The sequence below is a fragment of the Papio anubis genome, chromosome 14 (assembly GCF_008728515.1).
Source record: "Papio anubis isolate 15944 chromosome 14, Panubis1.0, whole genome shotgun sequence".
NCBI lineage: Eukaryota > Metazoa > Chordata > Mammalia > Primates > Cercopithecidae > Papio > Papio anubis.
In genome coordinates this window covers 27001-46179 of record NC_044989.1, presented here as the reverse complement: position 1 = coordinate 46179, position 19179 = coordinate 27001, and the positions used below count along the sequence as shown (strand labels likewise).

Below are 19179 nucleotides of genomic sequence, written 5' to 3'. Positions count from 1 at the left end.
ATAGTGACTGCACCTTGAGAAAATGCCTTAACAAAACCCGAGAACTCTCTGTAATTAGTAGAGAAAACCCTGAAGCAAGAACCAGGTATTACAGAGGAGACTGCACAAGGCAAGGCCCGCGGTACACTCCAGGCAATTTCTGTAATGGCATCCAAACAAAAACAATGCCCTCACTCACTCTGGGAGGGGCGGCTGGAGAACCCAGCACACAGAAGGAACTCCTGTCTGATGCTGGTTTCTACCTCATGTCATCTTGGTGTGTTTTCTGTACCACAGCAGTCTGAGTCTCTCTCACTGCAGGGGCTTTCTGATAGTCTCAACACAGCCTTCATTCTCCTTATAAAGCCTCCAAGCTAAAGAAACAACTTGCAGGGTGCTGTACACAGCACCTGGACTGCCGTAGACACTGCCGTAGTTAAAACTGTCTCACAGAATGAATTGAGTAAGCTCAGCGGATCCTCAGTGATCAGTGGATTGTCTTAACCAGGTTTACTTGTGTCAGCTTATGTCTCACGTTCTATCGTTCTCAAAATGCAGCCACACAATTCTGTCTGAAAGCACAGGGATCGAATGCTCTCGATAACCGAGGAAGGCAAGTGCTGCAGATGAGCAATTTCCACCTGGAATTTCAAAGTATGGAAAATAATTAATAGATTTCTGATATTACTTTTGAAGATCCCAAATATCCTGGAAACTCAGGTGGAAGGTCCCTCTTTTAGTAGGTGTGCTATTCTTCACAGAAGCAGCCCTCAGCCTCCTCCCACAGTGACCTCACAAGCTCTTTGCCTCGCTGTTGGTGGTGCAGCTCTCCTTTACCAGGTTTGCAGTGGGTTCATGCTGCTGCTTTGTGCTCCTCCCCTGCTGTCTTCCTCTTTCCCCCGCTTCTATCCACAGATGTAAAGTTCGTGTAGCTTAAAGGCCTGCGTCGGACAAAGTTGATTGTTTAGAGGCTCTGCCACCCTTACAAGAGGGGGTGAGTCACACAGAGCTTAGCAAATACCAGCACATCACAGTCTGGTCAGAAAGCTGCATTGGGATTTTTGTTTTAAGAAAGCTTTCCTGTAAATTTCTTTAGCAAAGGAATTTGTTTTTTCCTGAGTATTAGAGAGCTGCAAGACACATCAACTCTCAAACCTGCCAGTGCTTTCTTCACAAGTCATACAAATAGAGCCAAACAGACCTGAGGTCCTACATAGGTCAACCTCTTCAATTTAAAAATGGGGAAATTGAGCCCAGTAAAAGTTAACTAACCTACACAAAGCCACACAGTTGGTTAGAACTGGCAATATAACTAGGGTGGCCACACAGATCATCATCCAAACTAGGACACTTTTGAGAGTGAAGGTCAGAGTTAATAATCATGCCAAGGCCAGGCGCGGTGGCTCACGCCTGTAATCCCAGCACTTTGGGAGGCCGAGGCTGGCTGATCACCTGAGGTCAGGAGTTTGAGACCAGCCTGGCCAAAATGGTGAAACCCATTTTGAAAAGACAAAAATTAGCCGGACGTGGTGGCGAACGCTGGTAATCCCAACTACTCGGGATAGTGAGGCATGAGAATCGCTTGAACCCGGGAGGCAGAGGTTGCAGTGGGCCGAGATCATGCCACTGCACTCCAGCCTGGGTGACAGAGTAAGACCCTCTCTCAAAAAAAAAAAAGAAAAAAAAGAAAAACTCACGCCAGGATAACAGATGTAAACTGAGACTGTCCCAGGCAAACAAGGATACGTCATCCTCCTAACTCTAATCAGAACTTCTGCATCTTAGAGTCAGCCTACCTTAACACCAATTAGTAGAAATAGTTGTAAGTACTTTTGTACAATGATGGGTATTAAAAATGAAAATGGCTTTTGATGAAAAAATAATTTTTATTACAGTTCACAGCTTACAAAATATTTTAGTGTTTATGCGATTTACTGTAATAAGTCTAGAATCCATTCTTCATTTGCAAACTAATGTTTTGCATTAAGATAACTAGAACAAAACAAGGCAATTAAATAAAGATGTCAATTTTCAAATCCCTCAGCTTAAATTTAAAAAGGTAAGGAACCCATCCATCAATAATTGGAATTGAATAATTTTGAAGGAAACTTTTAATTTAGCTTTCACATTAGGTTCACGGATTTACCATTATCTGTATGTGGAAAGAGATGTCAAGTTCACAAATAAAAATATGAATACTATGATTAAATTTTTGATTATGGAGTGAAGCTAAAACATGAAAACATATTGTTATAATCAAAATCTGGGTAATGCATTTTAATACATTTCATTTAAAGAAGTAGCTGAAAAGCAGAGATGTTAATAATTTACCAAGAAAATACAAATATAAATCAATTGACAAACTTCTCTGGGTTACTTAATGTCAGATACTCTGCTAGTTGTTGGGAATTCAAATACGGAAGAGTAAACGTTCTGGCTTTGTGGAACTTATATATAATGTGGTGGGAAAAAATATTGCATAAAGCTTTAAAAACAATACACCTGATAGTACCACACAGGCTATCAGTTTCCTGTGAGTGGGGCTGCTGGACAACTTTTAGGTGGAAAGAAAGAGCAGGCAAAGTGGAGAAAGCGTGAAGTTGAGCTGCAGGGGTGTGTGGATGGAAGCAGGCGTCACGGAGGAGGATGGGGTTAAGTTGACACGCGAAAGCACCACCACCAACACAGCTTTGAAACTTCAACATGAAAGTATTTGAATACTTTCTTCACTGTATTCATACAGTGAAGGTAATTGGTACCTTATTTATTGGTTTGTTTGTTTATTTATTTATTGAGACAGAATCTGGCTCTGTTGCCCAGGCTGGAGTGCAGTGGCATGATCTTGGTTCACTGCAACCTCTACCTCCTGGGCTCAAGCAATCCTCCCATCTCAGCCTCCTGAGTAGCTGGGACTACAGGTGCTTGCTACTACACCCAGCTAATTTTTGTATTTTTTGTAGAGACTGGATTTTGCCATGTTTTCCAGGCTGGATCCTTAACTCCTGAGCTCAAGCAATCCACCCGCCTCAGCCCTCCAAAACGCTGGGATTACAGGCATAAGCCACGTCATCTGGCAATTTATCAGTTCTTTTTACTGAGAACACTAAAAATTCTCTCTTCTAGCTATTTGAATATACACAATAAATTATTAACTGTAGTCATTCTACAGTGCTACAGAACATTAGAGTTTATTCCTCCTCTCCAGCTATAATTTTATATCTTAACCAACCTCTCTCTATCCTCCCCCACTACCTGTCCCAGCCCCTAATAACTGCAGTTCTACTCTCTACTTCCGTAGGATCAGCTTTTTTAGCTGATATGAGTGAGATCCTGTGGTGTTTTTAGAATTCCCTCTTTGTCTTTCACTTTTGACAGTTTGACTGTAATGTGCCTCAGAAAGGACTTTTTAAGATTAAATCTATTTGGGTGCCTTGAGCTTACTGAATCTGAATGTCCATATCACTATGGACCCTATGGAACTAGCATAGTTTTCAATTATCTCATTAAATGATTTTATTTCTTGTCCCATCTCTTTTCCTTCTGGAACTGTCATGATGCAAAAACTTTTTTACTTAATGGTGTCCCATGTGTGTCACATAGGCTTATTTCATTCTTTTTAATTCTTTTTTCTTTATTTTTCTCTGATTTCTGTATTTTCATATGCCTGTCTTCAAGTTCAGAAATTATTTATTATTATTATTTTTTTGAGACAGAGTCTCTCTCTGTTGCCCAGGCAGGAGTGCAGTGGCGCGATCTTTGCCCCCCGCCAGGTTCACACCATTCTCCTGCCTCAGCCTCCAGAGTAGCTGGGACTACTGGCGCCCGCCACCATGCCTGGCTAATTTTTTGTATTTTTAGTAGAGATGGGGTTTCACCGTGTTAACCAGGATGGTCTCAATCTCCTGACCTCGTGATCCTCCCACCTCGGTCTCCCAAAGTGCTGGGATTACAGGCGTGAGCCACCACGCCCCGCCTCAGAAATTATTTTTTATGTTTTGATCTACTCTATTGTTGAAGCTCTCAACTGCATCTGTTCTTTTATTCATTGAATTCTTCAGTCCCAAAATTTCTGGGTTTTTTGATGATACTGACTTCTGTTGAATTTCTTATTCAGATTATAAATTGTTTTCCTGATTTTATTTCCTGAATTTGTTTTCCTGAATTGTCTATCTTTGCTTTCCTGCATCTCACTGAGTTCCCTTAAGATCATTATTTTGAATTATTGTTCAGGCATTTCATAGCTTTCCTTTACTTTGTGGTCTGTTACTGGATAATTATTGTTCTTCTGAGGATGTCATGTTTCTTTGCTTTTCCATGTTTCCTGCATCCCTATGTTGATTTCTGTGCATCTGATGGAAGAGTTGCTTCTTCCAATCTTAAGAAGTATCTTTCGTATGGAAAGACATTTTCCTGTAGATGTATCCTTAGGTGTCAGTTGATTAGGGTGCTTTGGCTTTGGTTCTGGGTGGACACAGTCATGTACTCTTTGTATGATTTATTCTGATATAATCAACATCGGCAGTGTCTGTGAGCATCTCCGTGGCCTAAGTTGTGGTTGTTTTTGGAGGCTATGGCATGGCTTTGCTGGGGACAGGAATGCAAGGCAGGCTGGTCTTTGAGCCCTTGGGCATCATGTATGGATGCATGATGGCTCCACCACTAGAAGGGACAGAGTCACTGGTAGGGGTGGTGGCAGGCCACAGGCAGCCAGTCCTTGGGTCCTTCCATGGTGCGAGCAAGCACATGGCAGTCTTGCCACTGGAGGGGCAAGGGCACCAGCAGGGGTAGCACAAGCCCTGAGCAGGTGGCTCCCAGGCCATGGGGAGCATACATGGTGGCTCCCTCTGCTGTGCTTAACCACCTGTTCCTTGAGATATAGGGCAATGTGTGGGCTTGGGTGCCGAGGTCACAGCTGCGGTGCTAGATCCAGCTGGTGTGGTGACATTGCAGCCCTTTGAGTAGATGTTGGAAGGTTATCACCTGGGCCCCAGGGATAAGGAGATGCAGGAATTATTGGTTCCATGGTGATATGGTTTGGCTGAGTCCCCACCATACAAATCTCACCTTGAATTGTAATAATCCCCACATGTTAAGGGCGGAGCCAGGCAGAGATAATTGAATCATGGGGGCAGTTTCCCCATACTGTTCTTGTGGTAGTGTTATGGAATCTTTGGGGTGTTGCTTTTTCTGGCCAGAAACCTCTGTGGCTGGTGGCATCTTTGCCCAAGTTCTTGTCCTGTGTCCAGGAAGAATGAGGTATACAGAAAAGGGGAGGGTGAGCAAGAGGAAGAGAAGCTTTATTGAGTATTAAAACAGCTCAGAAGAGACCCACAGGGGGTAGTTCCTCTCTGTAGGCACGTTATCTCACTGAGTGTTCCCTTCTCAGCAGAGAGGAGACCCTGGAATGGGTGGGTCCTCTATGCAGGCAGGTGGTCCCATCATATCTGCATCTCTCAGCAGAAAGAAGAGTATATACTCAGTAATGGTATTGCTGGGTCAAATGATATTTCTGGTTCTAGGTCTTTGAGGAGTTGCCACACTGTCTTCCACCGTGGTTGAACTAATTTATATTCCCATCAACAGTGTGAAAGCGTTCCTATTTGTCTGCAGCCTCACTAGCATCTGTTGTTTCTTGACTTTTTATAACAGCCATTCTGACTGGCGTGAGATGGTATTTCATTGGTTTTGATTTGCATCTCTCTAATGATCTATGATGTTGAGCTTTTTTTCATATGTTTGTTGGCCACATAAATGTCTTCTTTTGAGAAATGTCTGCTCATGTCCTTTGGCCACTTTTTAATGGGATTGTTTTTTCTTGTAAATTTAAAACAGAAATTTTTACAGGTGACAAAACAAAGAACCTGGAATGTTTGTTACCTGTCCAAAGGTAAATTGTGGACCTTGGCTCAAATTCCAGAGGTCCTGTATTTTGCAGTTCTCTCTCTTAGAAGTGCTGCTGTTGTCCATGAAGTAGTGCAAATTAGGAAAAGAAGACACTTGGGGCTAAACAATTAAAAAGGTTTTTTCCTCTGACATAGAGAACAGGCTTGCTGAGCAAAAAGCAGGCTGACTTTGGACCTCAAGGCCTCATCCTCCCACATCCTGCAGGAAATCATCTGTGGCAAGCCAGGAGCTCCCCCTTTCTCCGTCTCTGTCCCTCTCTTTCACTCCCCACCCCTGCATTCTTCCCTCTCTTATCCCACTCTCTCCTTTACTGGCCTAGACTCCTTTTCCTATGAGTCTTACATGTTCCAAGGAGGCTGCGTGGGCGGTGTGGCTTTCAGAAGGCGATATATTGTTGTGCTACTATCCCTATGAGATTTTGCTTCGCTGGGGCTCAAGGAGATTAAAGACCCCCAAGGCCCACTCAGCACCACCCTGCTGCAGTCCTCTCCTCCTTGGTGAGGTGTTCGCGCCCACTTTGGGGGCCCATCTGCACCTGCTGCGCTCCCTGCCTCCCGGCTGCTGCTGCTTGGAACGTTCAAGCACAAGGTTGAAAGCACAGCCTGTTACGGAGTCGTCTTCACAGACGCGATAACGTGAACATTTCACATGTCTGAGAGATATCTTCAGTATTCTGTCCAAATTTTTGAAATAATGGAATTTGGGAGATATTTTATCTTAGACTCTTAGCATTCCTAGGCTGATCCGCTGCCTGGTGAACTCGTGGTTTCCCCGTTGCCTCGGTTACAGTAAAAATAGCAATGATTCTGGGCACTTGGCTGGGCTTCTTCCAAATCCACCGAGCCGCGCCTGGGCCCCCGGCCTGCCCCACTGCGAGTCCCAGCTCGGTCCTGGGGCCCGGCCACGCCCGCTGCCGGCCAGCGACCCAGTCGGACCCAATCCAAGTCCCTCCGTTCTTGCCACCCACCACGTAGGCTGATCCTGGCGTGCGCTGCGTGTTCTTTCCTCTTATGTTCTATTCCTTTCTGTTAATAAGAATATGACCTCAGGTAGAGAAAATTAAACAGTCAAGTTTCCAAACAAGATGAGGTCACTTTAAGAATTCAAAGGATGTGATGCACCTGCCCGGGGGAGGTGGGGGGACGTCCCCGCTGCTCCCCCTCCCCGGAAATGCCTGCGTCCAGCGGTGACCTCGGGGACCTGGGGCTGAGTGAGTCGGGGTTCAGAGCCTGCTCGCCCCAGCGTCCTCCAGGCGGTTGGCAGCGCAGCCACAAGGTGAGGCGGGGCGGGGACGGCACCGGGCAGGAGGTGAGGGCGGGGACCCCGGACGCTCGGTGAGGGCGGTCGCTGCACCCGGGGAGCGGCGAGGGAGGCGGGCCCGGGCGGGAGTGAGGAGGCGGGGACGGGCGGGGACGGACGGGGACGGGCGGGGGCACTGGGCGGGGGCGCGGGCGGTGCCAGTCGAGGTGGCGATGAGGTCGGGCGGGGCGGGAACTGGGGAGATTCGCCAATCGGTGCGGACTTCGGTTCTCCCCAACCCCAGGCCTGGGCAGCTGGGCACTGGGGCGCCGTTCGCCACCCGGCGCGGACTTCGGAACCGGCCCGAGCACTGACTGGCTCTGCCACTGCAGCGCGTCTCCGCTGCACCCGGAGCGCCGGCCGGTCCAGTCCCCGCGAGGATGCGCGCCCTGGCGGCCCCGAACACGTCCGCGAGAGAGCGGCTCCTTCCCCGGGACCCCGCGGCTCCCCGGGACCCCGACGCCGCGCGGCCGGCGCGCAGGAGCGCAGTGGAGAGGCTGGCGGCGGATCGCGCCAAGTACGTGCGGGGACGGCCGGGGACTGGCCGGGGCGTCGCTTCCGAGGGCAGCGGCCCCGGGGCGATCAAGTGCCCGGGGAACGACCCTGGGCCCCCGGCCCGCGCCCCCGCCCCGGTGGCGCGCAGGGCTATTGCGCGGAAGCCGCTGAGACCCGACTCGCTCATCATCTACCGGCAGAAATGCGAGTTCATGAGAGGAGCGGGCGCCGACGGCCCCAGGGCGAGCCTGGTGAAGAAGCTCTTCCAGGGGCCGGGGAAGGACAAGGCGCCGCTGCCCCGGGCGGGAGACGAGGGCAAGGCCGGGAACCCGGAGACCGTCCCGACCAAGCCTGGCGCTGCAGCGGACCCCGCGCCCCCCGAGACCCCAGCCCCGGCCGCGCGCTCCGCGGCGCCCTCCAGTGTCCCGGCCGCGCCCCCTGGCCCGGAGCCGCGGGAGGTGAGGCGTCGGGGGCTGCAGCGCTCACAGTCGGACCTCAGCTCCCGCTACTCGGCCTTGGCCGAGTCTGACACCTTCTTCCAGTTCTGCGGCCTGGACCCCGAGGTGGTGGAGGCCCTGGGGAGGGAGAACTTCACCGCGGGGTCGGACCGTGTGACCCTCATGGTGCGCAGCGTGAGCGTCGCCACCTCCGGCAGCGGCTTCTCCCGGCACAGCGGCGGCGACGACGACGGGCTGCAGGAGGAGGAGCTGATTGAGCAGGTGCCCAGCACCACTTCGGTCATCGAGAGGAACGCCCGCATCATCAAGTGGCTGTACACCTGTAAGAAGGCCAAGGAGACCCCCAGCCAGGAGCAGAGCAGGACCCGAGGTGTGTGCTCGGAAGGCTGGGGCGGGGCTGGCGTGTGCGGGGCTGGGAGTCCTGGTGAGTGTGACCGAGCTGGGCGATGGCCAGTTACAGCTGATGCTTAGAACTGAGTGCGATTTTGAGCTACAGCGTGAAAGAGACCCAAGAGACAGACGCAGAGGCTTGTGAGTTGAGCCCGCGCTGCTGAAGAGCAGAAGGTACCAATCCAGGTACCTGCAGGTCCAGGCCCTTAGGAGACTGCTGCGTCTGGCTGCCTGGAAAGGCAATTCTGCAAATTAACATGTCCCATTTGACTTATTATTGTGAAAACAGGAGGAATCCAAAGTGCTGCCAGAGAGCAGTTTTACACCCCTAGTATTCTTTCCTGCGCTGAAAACAGCGTGAGAGCCCTAGTTCCTGAGTTCATTGACCTGTGCTGTGGGCGGTCCTGATGTTTGATTGGAGCTGACCGGTCCACCTGCAGCCCTAGGTAGGCGCTGCTGTGTTACCTGGAACAGAAAGGAAGGCTCCCTGCACTTTCCTGGAGGCCTGTGCTGAAGTGGTAAGAACTTCTCTACAGGATCTTGTCAGCACTTTGGCATTCACTTAGCAACAAAGATCTTTATTTGGCTAAATTTTATTTAAATAGTTTTGAGAGCTTCAGTTTTTTAAACTGGGGAAATTGGACTAGATTGTAACTAGAGTCGATAGTTTATTTGCCCCGATGATACTACAGGAAGTAACTTCCCTTTGGACAACCAGTAGTGCAGGATTGACCTCGAGCTCTTTTTGCTTTTCACTGGGGAACTAAGGAGTGCTGGTCCTCACTGTTACCCTGCCCTGGGCATCTTGGAAAGTAGTGAAGAGAAAGTACCTTTTCAGGGCTCTCTTTGAGAACCAAGAATTTAAACATTGCAACATCTTTTTTTTTTTTCCTCTTACCCTTCAATGACAACTTGCTATAAGTAAATTTTAAAAATCATGAGATGAAGTTATTGTCTGCCATTGTGATAAACTAACTGAAGATGCATGGCAGCCTGTAGAGTTTGGGGAAGGCTGCCCCAGAGATGTTTGCACAGGGCTCACCTATGCTCGACAGCTAAAAAAATCTCCAATAACTTCTCTGGCTATGACTTTAGTATAGACATGAAAATTAATGAGAAGAAGTTAATTTATTCTTTTTCTTGAACTCAGAAGGCTCAGGACTTAAGTTCTTCCTTATAATTTATAGAAGATTTGTGTTTTCCACTAGCCTAAGTCCCCAACAAATATAGGTAGGCAAAGTTCTAAAAAGCAAACAAACATTAATTGGTAGTTTTCACAGATTGTCTTTTAGATCTGAGATGAATGAATGCTGGCAAGGGTATTTCCATGATGGCACCATATGTAGGGCAGGAGCTTTGGAGAGTGGCCATGGTCCTTGGAGGGACACTGTCTGGTGGAGAGAGCACTAAATAAGAATTAAGGGCCTGTCTTATGTTAGCAAGTGATTCCTGAACTATAGACCAGGCTTCCTTTGTCCATAAAAAGAAAGGAAATAGGCAGATGGTTTTCAACCTCTACATTTTCTAGTCTGTGTAGTAATAACCTGTGTTGCACGACTGAAACCCAGAAATGGAAAACAAACAAACAAAAAGTTGTCCATTGAAATACGTGAGAAGTAAATTTATGAATAAGCTCCCTCCAGGTAGCCAGAGCATGTGCAGGCAGTAGGTAGACTTGGTGGTCTAAATAGTGGTGAGCTAATAATATGGCATACAAATGAAACCAAAATAAAACCTGACAATATAAAAATAAAAGCAGCCTGCTCTGATCCCTCCAGACCCATGCTGGTTCCCATCTCGAATTAGCCAATGTCAAAATAGTGACCTGAATGAGAATTTCATTGACTTCATAGACTATATCCTAAAGACCTTTTAGGCTTGAACCTATGAAAAATATAAGAAGTTTAGTTAGCCTGTGAGAGCTTTCACTTTTGTGACAAGGAGACATAGTTGAAGGAAGAGGGAAAGGGAGAGCAGGTTTGGGAAGGCACTAAGGATGGAGGCAGGAAAAAGGCTCATGGGCTTCTTCCTCCCCTCATGTCTCCCTCCACCTGAATCCCATTTGTTCCAGGCTGGAGACAACAGCAACTGTCTTCTGAGAAGTTTCACATTATTTCTCAGAGCAGGGGGGACAGTCACACAGAAGCTGCCCTAGTTTTTATATGGAATTGGAGTCACCAGCACTATAAAGATTTTCTTTACTAATGTACTTCCCTAGACCCAAGACAGTGTTGTATCTTTGAAACTGCAACGCAAAGACTTACTGCCTGGGTACCGGGGTTGAGGGTATGAGGAGAACACAGTTGCCTGAGCTTTCTCCAGATCACTGGAACAGTGTCTGCTCATGACCTCAGCCCCTTCACAGCTCCCCGCCTCCCAGCACTGGTGTTCCCACTGGAGGAGACCAGCAGGGAAAGCCAGGACAGAGTGTGAACACCTGGCCAGTGGGGCGGTCTTCTGACTTCCCGCAGAAGTCTCTTGTTCTGAGACCAGTTCTGCAACTTCTGGAAGATGTGGAAGCAGGAATATAAGCTGTGCTTTTTCTGCTGAAAGTTATAAGGATTCCTTTTAGGATTTCATGAAAGATTCAGAAAACTTGAGATGAAATAAGGCAGGTTTTCTAAGTGAAAGAGAAAACAGATATGTTTAATCTAGAGGTTTTTGTCCCCTTGGTAGATAGAGATTTATAAATTATAATAAAAGTGTCTCAATTATAATAGAACTAAATAAGTTTATAAGTTTATTGCCCTGTGGGGTAAAGATAATTGCTTTTCAAAACTGAGACTATCAGAACTGGGCAATGACTCGTATAATCTGCACACAAGTCCTCTGGGAACCCATGAGTAGTAGTTGGTTGTACGTGGGTCATTTTGGTATTCTGTTTCCCAGAGCTTAGTTTATGAAAATATCTATTTTATTTGCTGTGATTTAGTCATCTTCCTGTCTTTCAATTTATCAAACTGGGGACTTGCCAAAATTTAGATCTTTCTGGTTTTCTGTTTTGCATAGAATATATAAGTTGCTGCTTTTAATACTGGCATAAATAACTTGTTCTTTGGGAAATTAGGGATAAGACATTGCTTAATTTCAAGGCAAAAATGTTCAGACAATTCCACAGCTATCTTCACATTTATCCTCTATGCAAAGAAAAAAGAGGTACCTGTAGAAGCCCACTGAAAGCTCCTGAAACAGAGTTGTGTTCATATTTGCAAAGATGCAGAAGAATAAACCCGGGACATCCCAGCTTTCTTTTCCTTTCTTCTTTGACTATTCTGGGAAGTTACGCAACTAGGAGCACATTTCTGGCAAACAAGTGGCTTGAGTAGCCATAAGGCCACTCTTCCCTGTCATGATCCGCACCTGGGCCTTTAAGAGATAATGGTGTTTGAAAAGGGAGGAATCTGTCTGCCCTCAGATATTTAGTTCAACTGCCTGCATTGCTTCCTATTTTGTTGTCCAACGCTGTAATAGTTAGCACTGGCCTTACCAACTTTTTTTTTTTTTTTTTTGAGACGGAGTCTCGCTCAGTCGCCCAGGCTGGAGTGCGGTGGCGCGATCTCGGCTCACTGCAAGCTCCGCCTCCCGGGTTCCCGCCATTCTCCGGCCTCAGCCTCCCGAGGAGCTGGGACTACAGGCGCCGCCACCTCGCCCGGCTAATTTTTTGCATTTTTAGTAGAGACGGGGTTTCACCGTGTTAGCCAGGATGGTCTCGATCTCCTGACCTCGTGATCCGCCCGCCTCGGCCTCCCAAAGTGCTCGGATTACAGGCGTGAGCCACCGCGCCCGGCCCTTACCAACATTTAAAGAAGTTTTCTTTACTGCCCTATGAGTAGTTGGAGGCAAAGAGAAATTTTTAAAGCCCTGAAAAAGGCCTGCAGGGAGATGGAATTTCTTCTGCCAGAGAAACGAGATGATAGCTGTATTTAATAAAGTTACTGACCTGTTGTCAAAATTTAAAATACAAAAGAAGATGTTTCAAAATGCAGAGAATGTCAAAAAACAAAAACTACAGGGACCAGACCAGTATAATGTTTAGTTTTCATTGTACTAACTTTTGTCTAGACTAGAGTTGATTCACTATTTTTTCTTTAACTCCTCAGGAAGCAAACCTTCCCGGTGATGAAGACTTTTTGAAGGATTTCTTCAGTGACTTGGGATCCCAGGACCATTTGGCCAGCGTGCCTAAGTGACCACATGATTGCTCTTTTACCAGGAATGCAGCATCCCATTGACAAAGCTTAAGGGCTCTGAGAAGGTTTAAAATACTACAGAGAATATGGGAACACAGACCTTGAAATTTAGCTGAGGTGTAACAAGCTAAAGCTCTAAGAGGCATTTTCCTTGTTTGAGGTGAAACTAGTGTTGCTTCCAGAGGGCAGCTGGAAACCGTAAAGCTGTTTGGAAATCTTTTTGACTGACTTGGTGACAAAGAGGTACTGTGATGCATTTTAACAATATCTAAGTTGATTTTTTTTTTTAATCAAGGAAAATGAAAACCAAGCATGAATGCCATGGCATGTACCCCTTTTGACCATCCTGGGCTGACCAGCATCATTTAAATCAAAGTAATCACAAAAAGGCATATTCTGCTTCAATTCTGTGGCCGAAAGAGAGTAAACGCACACACTCACACACACTGACCCCAGTTGCCAGAGCATTACTGCACTATAAATGACAGTTAATTCCCAACTCTACTACTGTTTATCTTATTTAACAAGTCAGAAAGCACTTTTAAAATAACTTGAGGGCTACAAGGTCATGCTATTAATGTCATTCTCCATTTGGGGTGTAGGCATGTGGAAGTACCCATTAAAAGATAAGTTAGTGTTTAAATACTGATAAACAAAACCTTTTTTTGTAACTGGACAGTTTCTGGAGAGTTGGCAGAAGAATCTTGGAGTTTCCTTTGGTCAGATGAATACAACATTTCACTTTTGCAGCACTATTTAGAATGTACTCCATAGTTCTCTTGTTCCCAACTTCCAAAAAGAACAGAAAATTTTGGTTTACACGGAACACAGGCATCTGAGGCAGGACCTCTTCACTGCCCCTTGATCTGATTCACACCTCCACATATGACATATCCAACCCAAATTTGACACCAATTCACTCTTTTCTACAAAGGACATATTTTGAAGCAAGGGACAGCCTGAGGGTGGCTGGAATGAGAATGTTGATGGGGGTTACTGGATCCCTAATTCTGAACTTGCTCATGACACCCAGAGTAAATAGATTCAGATTCAGAACCTTCTGAGAAATAACCCAAAGAAAATTTGTTACCCAGCCAATTCTTCGAAAACTTTGTATCAAAATATATCTTTTCAAGAAGAAAATCATTAGACAGAAGAATGTGGAGGGGAGAGAAATGAGTTTCTCATTGATATGATATTTTGTTAACCATTTCATTTTGAATTATTCAAGTCTTGGTTAATATTGTATTCTATTTTTGTAACTATTTCACCATGAGAGTAGGTCATTGGGTTACTAAATATTTATTTTCACTCAGTTATTAGTCTTCAGATAGTTTTATTTTACTTCAGATGATTTTAGTTTTTATCAGTATAATTTTAAATCATGTTTTTCTTGGTCATCTCATTGTGTATATTGTATAATTGGATTTTCATTGACTACAAGTGGAGTGTCTGCCACTCCATTAAGTACTCAGTACTATAGTGACTTGTTTTCAAATAAGTTCCAGATACACATTTAGGGAGTCTTTGCTGGCCACCAGATGTACCTGTCTGAATATAGATTCTGTCAGGACAGCAGGTCCCCTGATCTAAGAATTTTCCCCAAAGTTTTCTCTAAAAATGCTGCTATTTTGCCGTTCACTATATTGCACTTAGTTTAAAAAAAAAAAGATAATGTCAAAGATGAGAGCAGTTTTTTAAATGATCTTTTCATATACCCAATTCCCTTATTTTCAGATGTCCCACTCATTTTATATATGAAAGCTTTAAGTAAAAGTGTGTATGCCTTTCTACTGTCAGAACAGGATGGATGCGGCCTGGGGTGGATTTATTTAAGATAAAAATGGTGCAGACTCACCATTCACATCATAGGTGAAAAATATAAAAACAAAATGGTTTCCACTAAAACCACCAAGATCTTTTAGAGATGTTTGCACCTTTGGTGGTGGTACAGGAAAAGAAAAGAATTCAGCTGGAGTGAATTCTAGAAGTAGATATCAGAAAAGGGGCATGAAGGACAGGGGAACTGGGTGGCATCAGACTCCAAAAGAAGTGAGTTAATTTTCCTTCCCTTCCATTCAGATTCATGCCACGGCTCCATGTCTTCAGTATGTGTAAGAGGTGAGAAGTTCTTTCTTCAGCCAGGGGCGGTGGCTCACACCTTTAATCCCAATGCTTTGAGAGGCCAAGGTGGGAGGATCATTTGTGCCCAGGGGTTCAAGTCTGCAGTGAACCATGATTGCACCACTGCACTCCAGCCTGAGTGACAGAGCAAGACCCTGACCCTATCCCTAAAAATATATATAAAAAGTAAAACTAAAGAACTTCTTGCCTAAACCTGAATTACCCCAATTTGCTGAGTGACTTTGAGAAAAATTAGACTGTTTAGTTCAGTCTGGATGAAAAGCTTGCGATTGCTTTCCACGAGAATGAGCAGTAGTGACAGCTGCAAGGTACTGTTATTTGTTCATGAAAGAATGACAATTTAAAAAAATGTAATTAAACATAATGGAATGTGTTAAACTGCTGGGCACTGAAACTGACAAAAAGGAGGCTTTATTGAACATTGCCCTTTTTCAGTTGGTTCAAAGTTCAGCACTGTGGTTATCATTGGTGATGCCAGGAAACATTAGTAGAGTTTGACAATTGCTTTGGCAGTTTCTAAACAGAGTTTTTTTCTATACACTATTTGCAACTGGAGTGCAATATTGTATATTCTGTATTAAAGAAATAAAGTATTTTTATCATTTATTAATACTAATTTTTGCGTTTGAATAATGAGGCAAAAATTTGAAATAAGAGTCTGCTCATTACAGTTCCTTGCCTTCTGTTTTCTACCATTCTTGAGTGTTCTCTCATCAGATTATCGGTAGAAATGAGGGGAAGGCATTCCAAGGCTTGTCCTGGGTGAGTTGTATGGCACCTGAAATCATCAACTTTCCTCAAGATGAAATGCAGTCAAAGCAATTTTGAATATTCTGAACTTTGCTTTCCTTCAGTTGTGTTTAATTGTTTCACCAGTCTTTTGCTTAAAATATTTTTCTTCGTGTTTTATTAACATGGTCATTGAAAATGGGCACAAAGATACAAACAAAAGCACAGTTTGTAATCTTTCTCATCAGGAAATTAAGTGAAGGCAGACTCTTCTTTTGTCGGGTTTGCTCGCAGTGTGCACCAGGCACTCTGAGGGTGTGGAGGCTTGGGCAGCCGGTGAGTCATAGAAGCCTGATCGTCCTTCTCGCTGCCCTGGCTGAGCCCGTCTTGCTCAGTCTTGCAGTGGCCTATGCCTAACCCTAGGTAAGAATCCAAAGATAGGCTTGCTTTATTCTTATTTTTAGTTTTTATATTTTTCGGAGTCAGAGTCTCACTGTGTCGCCCAGGCTAGAGAGCAACGGAGCGACCTTAACTCAGTGCAACCTCTGCCTCCTGGGTTCAAGTGATTCTCCTGCCTCAGCCTCTTGAGTAGCTGGGATTACAGGTGCCCGCTACTATGCCCAATTAATTTTTGTATTTTTAGTAGAGACAGGGTTTTGCCATGATGGCCAGGCTGATCTCAAACTCCTGGTCTCAAGTGATCCACCTGCCTCGGCCTCCCAAAGTGCAGGGATTACAGGTGTGAGCCACTGTGCCCGGCCAAGAGGGGTTTTCTTGAGAAGAAACACATCACTTCTTTATTTCTGTGAAGAATATGGACAGATACCCAGCCTGCTGTAGAAACTCTCTTATTGTACCTGTTCAGAAACGGTCCAAGCATTGGGTGGTGTGGCTTATGTTGCAGAGCTCAACAGCAGCTGCCTTTTCCTTCAGGTAAACTTGGGGCTTGCACAATGCTTGGGTGGTTACACTTTGCACTTCCATTGATGAATCAAATAGATTTATATTCTATTTAAATGTTCCAGGTTACAAATACTAAACACGAAGGAAATTGAGTGTCTCAACCAAGACCTTATAATATTGGTCTTGGAAGTAGCATGGAGCAGCTGACGGGAGGCAGCACAGAAATCCCAGAACATGTGCTCCGGTCCAGCAATGGCTACTTAATTTTCTCTGCTACAATGCCTCAAATTCTACAATTGATTGTCATCTTTTGTTGTCATTGTTGTTGTTTTGAGATGGAATTTCACTCTTGTTGCCCAGGCTGGAGTGCAATGATGCCATCTAAGCTCACTGCAACCTCCACCTCCCAGGTTCAGGTGATTCTCCTGTCTCAGCCTCCTGAGTAGCTGGGATTATAGGCATGCACCACCACGCCTGGCTAATTCTGTATTTTTAGTAGAGACGGGGTTTCTCCATGTTGGTCAGGCTGGTCTCGAACTCCCAACCTCAGGTGATCTGCCTGCCTCAGCCTCAAAGTGCTGGGATTACAAGTGAGCCACCATGCCCGGCCAATTGTCATCTTTATATTATCTCATTAAAAGTTGTGTTAAAGTTGACATGTGATCTGAAGGGGAGACTGTATTAAATCACTAATAACTATTAACTTTAGGTCAAAATAGCATATTAATTTCCTTAGAAAGTGAGAATCTGAACCCCAGGATCAGAGTGGAAAGACCTGGATCCTGGCTTCAGTACACCCTGTTGATTACTCACTGTTGAGCTTAAGGAGGACTCTTAATTACAAGTGCGAGAACAGGAAGCAACAGAATTGTGTAAACCTAAATCTACTGTCCGCCTTGTGGTATCAAAACAACTGTGCTATTTATTCAACAGTAGCTTGAATCAAGGCTGTCACTGATGACAACACACAGAATTCACTCACACGCATGTATCGAGGAGCCAAATACTGCACAAGGCACTGGGGGTTCACCAAGCTCCCTGCCATTGATCGATGACTTACATTCTAGCAGGGGGGCAGATACTTAGTAAGGAAATGATACATAGATAATACATAGATGGATGATAGATGACAAAAATCAAGGAAGGGAGGGAGGAGGGAAAGCAAAGTGAGGAAATGTCATGAGCAGTGCCATGAGCCTGATTGATGAATTCATGTGAGCCTATTAGTTCATGGTTTCTATTAGATGGCCGATCTATCTGGACCATAAAAGAAACCCAAAGTCCAAATAATATAAAGAGAACCAAGCAACAGAGAAGGATAACATGCAAATTGTAAATGGCACTTTTTTCACTGAGAGGTTAACTTTAGTCCCTGGAGGTCTTTCACCCTGAAGCTTAAAGCATTGAAATCTAAACCGAACAAAAAGCAGAACACTCCACAAATGAATCTGCAGCCTGTAGCCTTTATCCGATGATACGATCATTGGTAAGAGACTGCATTCCTTCCTTCGGCTTTTAGAAGGAGTCCACTACTCAAACTTAGGGAGAGAATAAGAGGAGTCAACATTGCAAATAAATGGTGACTCTCACAGGCCAGAGCAGGCCAGCTGGGAAGTGGAGGGGTATGTTTTCCCTAAGTGGGCTCTGAGAGCTGTCTCTCAGACACACCCTTGGAGGCAAACAGCAGGCTCAGGCTGGGCAGATGTTATCAGGACCCGATAACCTGTTTTCTCAACCTGCTTGGCAAGTCATTTCCACACTTTAGAAAGGGGGAGTGTCTGCCAAGTGCCCCCCAGTCCTCTCATGCCATTTCCCTTCCAGGTGCCTGAGGTGCTAAGGAGAGACCAATGTAGGCATCTAGAGAGGTGGGCAGGTACGACTCAGCCAGGACCAGACTGTTATGGCCAACAGTGGTGTTAGAAATCATGACATTCAACCCTCATCTCCTAGGAGGAACCTACACCCAAAACTCACACAGCTGCCCAGTGTGCCAAGGCCCAGGAGAGGACCCCTGCCTCTGTGCAGTGTCCATTTAGGGGAGCCCTGCCTTGGGTAGGGCAACATTAGCAGGGTGGCCAGCTTTCCCTATTTGCCCAACAATTTCTAGTTTTAACACCAAGTCCTGGGAAAACTCTCCTTCCCCAGCTACCTGGGAAGGTTACACATTCCTAGAGGAAGGCTTGACCAACAAGCGTCTGGATGGCCTGTTCTTGACTTCACTTTAGTTCCCATTTCCTGGGGAAGCTAATGACAAAACTACTGTGAGCACTTGAGCATCTTTAGTGCTTGGTCTGGCAGTTTTATTCTTGCTCTAAATTAGGGCAGCTTAGAACATTGCCTCCTTGGTGGGGAAGACCATGTGGTCAGGATTGAGGACAGTTAGAAGTTTCTCTGATATGGGCCGGGCGCGGAGGCTCATGCCTGTCATCCCAGCACTTTGGGAGGCTGAGGCGGGTGGATCACCTGAGGTCAGGAGTTTGAGACCAGCCTGGCCAATATAGTGAAACCTCATCTCTACTAAAAATACAAAAATTAGCCAGACATGGTGGTGGGCACCTGTAATCCCACCTACTCGGGAGGCTGAGGCAAGAGAATCACTTGAACCCGGGAGGCAGAGGTTGCAGTGAGCTGAGATCACACATTGTACTCCAGCCTGGGCGACAACAGCAAAACTCCGCCTCAAAAAA

The 19179-nt window shown here is 45.7% G+C and overlaps 1 protein-coding gene across 1 annotated transcript; it reads left to right on the top strand.

Moving 5' to 3' along the window:
- Positions 1–7365: 7365 nt before the first annotated feature.
- On the top strand, positions 7366–15470 carry FAM110C (family with sequence similarity 110 member C). Its single transcript, XM_031654883.1, has 2 exons — positions 7366–8505; positions 12626–15470. Exons 1-2 carry the CDS (start codon positions 7563–7565, stop codon positions 12643–12645), a joined length of 963 nt encoding a protein of 320 aa, XP_031510743.1. The 5' UTR covers positions 7366–7562; the 3' UTR covers positions 12646–15470.
- Positions 15471–19179: the final 3709 nt, after the last annotated feature.

What these genes read in the sequence shown, in the direction of transcription:
- FAM110C (XM_031654883.1), top strand. Translation starts at nt 7,563, where the DNA reads ATGCGCGCCCTGGCGGCCCCGAACACGTCCGCGAGAGAGCGGCTCCTT. An exon ending in GGAGCAGAGCAGGACCCGAG is followed by an intron (nt 8,506 to 12,625) that starts GTGTGTGCTCGG and finishes TTAACTCCTCAG; the next exon opens with GAAGCAAACCTTCCCGGTGA.